We start from the raw sequence: 4,604 nt of genomic DNA, 5'->3' as shown, positions 1-4,604 counted from the left end.
ATAGCATTCCAGCACAGACGGTAAGTTCTCTCTATTTTTGTGCAAATTTTCATGCTCAGTTCCCTCCAGAATGTGCCTTATCTCAATGCTGCTAGACTCCATGCTGTTTACTCTTCTGTTACTTGATTCATTCACTTGCTTATCTCTGGTGTATTTTCTATGACTGGGCTGGCGTTTGTTATATATGTTTTAGCATAGGTGAGGCGAGCTGGTCCGAACCTCATATTTCAGAAATTAAGATAACTCTTCTGAATGTACTACTGTGTATTTAGTTTCGAGTGGTACTGACTACTATTTTTCATGAGAGGAGTGAAACAAGAAGTGCTGCCATGATGCTGATAATTATTTATCTGCACTTTGCTATTTTTCCGGCGCATGGATGTTGGGTTCAGGCCATAGGGTCTGGGAGGGATGTGTCCTTGAGGTCACACCCCTGCAAGTTGGAGCAGCGCTTGCCTGCCTCCACCATTCGCGTACCTTGTGACTTTTTTTTGTTTTGTACTACTCTTGAGTGGCTATGATGAATCAAGTTTCCATTAGAGAACTTCTGCACTTTAGCACCTTATGAGCTGGTACTTGGGATATTTTGTTCTGTTTGCTGCTTAACTAGGATGGCTTGTACCAGTACAAGCAACCAGTTCTGTGGCCAGTTCAATTCCCATTAGAGAGAGAATTAAATTAAGCTCCAGGTGAAATTAAGTTGCAATTGTCATGCTGATAATGGGTAAATCTGAGCCATTTCTCGAGTTCTTTTGCTCTTGTTCTTTTGCTCCAGGTGAAATACTGTTAACCCAGGAATCCTGTAGTGCATCAGTGTTATCCCATGGACTTTCATTTGATTTCCCTGTATTCCATGTGTCTGATTCTTTTGGGACTTTCAGATGCTCATCAGACTCCATCTTATCTTTCTCACCCCAACTGGATCCTGCATTAGACTTGGCATTTGGTCTTCCAATTCCATCTCCAGCATTTCCAGTTACCATCTGCCTTCTTTTTGCCCCTGGCATTTCCAGTTGCTGGGATGCTCCCAATTGCCATGGCCATCATCAGACTTCTTCTCCCAGGCACTATCACCTCCATTTCCTTTTCTTTTGTCAAATGTATTTTCTGATTTGCCCCATGGGTCATTTTTATTTGATGCCTCAGGAGTGCTGGACTTCTTCTCCCCATGGGACATTTTAAAGCATGGTTTGGTCAGCCAGGAATCATGATCCATGTTGATTTGGCTAACTGAATTGCAAAACTATGTTCAATTGTGGTTGTGAAAATGTAGAATTCATTAGTTTATTAGTTTGTGGTACTTTTAGAAAAGTATTGTGGCACTATAAGTGAGGTAGCAGTAGCAACCTTCAATGTCTGCATGGGTGGCGGCCCGAGGTTTAGGCGGGTTTTTGAGAGCTGGAGGCTCCGACTGTGATCAGGGGAGCCATGTCGTCTCTTAGCAGGGAGTTGGTTTTCCTCATCCTGCAGTTCCTCGATGAGGAGAAGTTCAAGGAGACGGTGCACAAGTGAGTACTCGCCATGATCATGAATGGGGTTTTTGGAGCCTTTCTTTGCTGGGTGAGCTGGGATTTCTGATGCTTTTTGCGGTTGCCCGTGCAGGCTGGAGCAGGAGTCGGGCTTCTACTTCAACATGAAGCACTTCGAGGACCTCGTGCAGGGCGGCGAGTGGGACGAGGTGGAGAGGTACCTCAGCGGCTTCACCATGCTGGAGGACAACCGCTACTCCATGAAGATCTTCTTTGACATCCGCAAGCAGAAGTACCTCGAGGCCCTTGATAGGCTCTAATCTGTTAGCTTTAGTTTTAGGTATAATATGACTCAATGATGCATGCTGGTACTTTACTCATCTTGACTGAGACTTGAACTTTGAGATGAGATGGTAATGCTTTTGAATGTATTGATGCCGGATCATTTGAACATCATCTCTATGTAGCCCGGATGTCATTAATGAATGTGTTGAACATTTGGATCTTTATATGTATGCTATCTATTATATATTTTTTTAATCTGGGCGAAATGAATTTTTCTGTGAGTTCACCTAGACCGACAGAAAAAAACATGAGTTTTTCTGTGCGTTTATTTCTTTTTTCTGTGTGGATTAACACACAGAAAAATTAGTTTTAATCTGGGCGAACACAATTTTTCTGTGCGTGCGAGACCCACAGAAAAATTGTTTCTGACGGTGAACCCACAGAAAAATTGGATTTTTCTGTCATTATATTTCTGTGGGTATTTTTCTGAGGGTACACCGTCAGAAAAATATTTTTCTGACGGTATTCGAATTTTTCCGTGGGTTTTTGCACCGTCAGAAAAAATCAAGATTCTAGTAGTGATATATGCGCCAGTTGCATGAATATTACATGGCTCAAACAACAGAGACGGAGGACTTTGGTTTTGAGGTTATTATCCATTTGCCGCATGTTTTTAATTATCCTAAAGAAGAGAAATTCGATGTCGAGTGGGAGTGCTTGTTCCAGCTATACCAAAAACACTGTCTCGATACACAAATGTTGACGTTGTGGACTATGTAAGTACCCTACACGCACGATATTACAATTAACTACTCTCTCGGAACACAAATTGTTAACTTTTGAGCACTTCCCATGATTTTATGTAGGTGTATAGAAAAATTTTGTATTCTAAAAAGCAAATGGGATAACATAGGCTTCTTGAACCCCTTGCGAGTCAATGAGAACACATGTCTAGGCCTCCATAGATGTGACGTGGGAGACCTAAAATAGAGATTGATTGCTGTTTTCGACGAATTCAAGATGAAGAACAAAACCCACATACTTGTAGCCTACAACTACGAGTATGTGTTCTCAGCTTTTAATTTTATGCTTCTTTTTTCGTTAAGATTATTCGATAATTAGGATTCTGTGATTGCAGCCATCATTTCGTCTTCATTTGTGTTAATCTTGCCAAAAATCTGATCGAGGTGTGGGACTCGAAGAAAAAACCATTTCATCATCTGGATGCACCGGTGGCAGTGCTGAATTAGTAAGCGATCCTAATACATATTATTTTCTAATCACACATACCGCTTTGTAATGTTTCTCCTTTTAATGTTGCTCAGTGTCCGAAAAAAACATATCGGTGGGACGCAGGTCCCATTCAAGGTTGTCGAAATGGAGGGGAAGTACCTAAAACAACAGGCGGGAAACAATGAATGCGGGTTTTATGTAACGTGGGCAATGCTTCGCTACATCGGCAGGAAATCGGAAAAAGCCGATAAGTTGGTGTGTATAATCCCCATTTCATTTATGTCTGTTAATCATTCAACAAAATGATTTACTGATTCCTCTTTGGAATCATCTTTTTTGAACGACAACGCTAGAAATATAACCACGAAAGGCTGTTAGACATGGAGATCGTCGCGCTGCAATCGGAGCTGGCAAAATTCATCTTAGCCGAGGTATTGAAAAAAGATGGAGTATTTTCCATTGCACAATCCGTGAAGTTCAAGGACCAGTATGGCCCAGAGCGGCTCGTCAGATTATTGTAAGATGTCCGAGAAGCATTGCACAATCTGTGAAGTCCGAGAACATTTTTTTTATTTTAAGGGATCGAGATCTTGATAAGAACATTTGAACTGTAACCGTAATATTTGTAATGTTTAATATTGATGGACCGGTCGTCTAAGTAGCGTATATAAAGCGAAACCCGATTCCATGAAAAAATATAAATTAAAATAAATTATAAAACAATAAAATGCGAACGTGACATCACTGCCGGTTAGCAGAAAATCGGCAGTGTTGTCGTAAACATCACTGCCGGTTAGCAACAAACCGACAGTGATGGCACTGCCGGCTGGAGCCACAACCCGGCAGTGTTGGATTAGCCATCACTACCGGTTCTTGTCACAAACCGGTAGTGATTTGTACAATAACACTGCCGGTTTAAACACAAATCGACAGTGTTGTTGGAAATAAACTCTACCGGGTGGTCTTATGAACCGGCAATGTTGGTGGAACTGAACTCTGCCGGTTGTGTAAAGAACCGACAGTGAAGTTAAAGAACACAGCCAGTTTGTAGGAACCGACAGGGATAGCTTACCCTCATCACTGCCGGTATGGTTGTGCCGGTTCAAAATCCAACAGTGATGGGGTATTTTGAACCGGCAGTGAAGTGCAATTCTGACGTAGTGTGACTGACTGCAACATTTGCCATGGTTCATGTGCCCTATGGCATTTGGCTTAATAATCTTTGGATGATCTCCATGCTGAAATGTTTTAAATCATTGTAAGCATTGTCACACCATCAATATGAAATGTTTGCTACATAAAGAAGTTTTGGTTCACTAAACTGTGTTCCCTTTTCCTTCTGTCTATTTTGACCTACTTTATCTAATCCTATGGTGTCAATTGAAGGTCCAAGAGGCTGCAGATGCTTACGTGCATATTTTACGTAGAAATGAAGAACTTGATAGAACTCGAATGACGATACTTTTCATTTCAAGCAAAAGGTTAGACCATTGCCAATTCCTATTATTTCGGCTAAGTTTATTTTACTAGCGACTAGATGCTATGAAAATCTTTAATATTGTTTTTAAACTTGCATTTACATCTCCATGTACTATATATAATGAGCTTGTCCTACAG

General features: G+C 41.1%; 1 protein-coding gene across 1 annotated transcript; it reads left to right on the top strand.

The window, feature by feature from the left end:
- Positions 1–1,292: 1,292 nt before the first annotated feature.
- On the top strand, positions 1,293–1,956 carry LOC136511433 (protein TOPLESS-RELATED PROTEIN 2-like). The gene is made up of 2 exons (XM_066505497.1): positions 1,293–1,508; positions 1,603–1,956. Exons 1-2 carry the CDS (start codon positions 1,429–1,431, stop codon positions 1,787–1,789), a joined length of 267 nt encoding a protein of 88 aa, XP_066361594.1. The 5' UTR covers positions 1,293–1,428; the 3' UTR covers positions 1,790–1,956.
- The last annotated feature ends 2,648 nt before the right edge of the window (positions 1,957–4,604 follow it).

The sequence above is a fragment of the Miscanthus floridulus genome, chromosome 16, assembly GCF_019320115.1.
Source record: "Miscanthus floridulus cultivar M001 chromosome 16, ASM1932011v1, whole genome shotgun sequence".
Classification (NCBI taxonomy): Eukaryota; Viridiplantae; Streptophyta; class Magnoliopsida; order Poales; family Poaceae; genus Miscanthus; species Miscanthus floridulus.
This window is presented reverse-complemented; position numbering and strand designations above follow the sequence as displayed.

Coding starts and splice junctions, on each gene's coding strand:
- LOC136511433 (XM_066505497.1), top strand. CDS start 1,429: ATGTCGTCTCTTAGCAGGGAGTTGGTTTTCCTCATCCTGCAGTTCCTC. Junction 1,509..1,602: donor TTCAAGGAGACGGTGCACAA/GTGAGTACTCGC, acceptor TTGCCCGTGCAG/GCTGGAGCAGGAGTCGGGCT.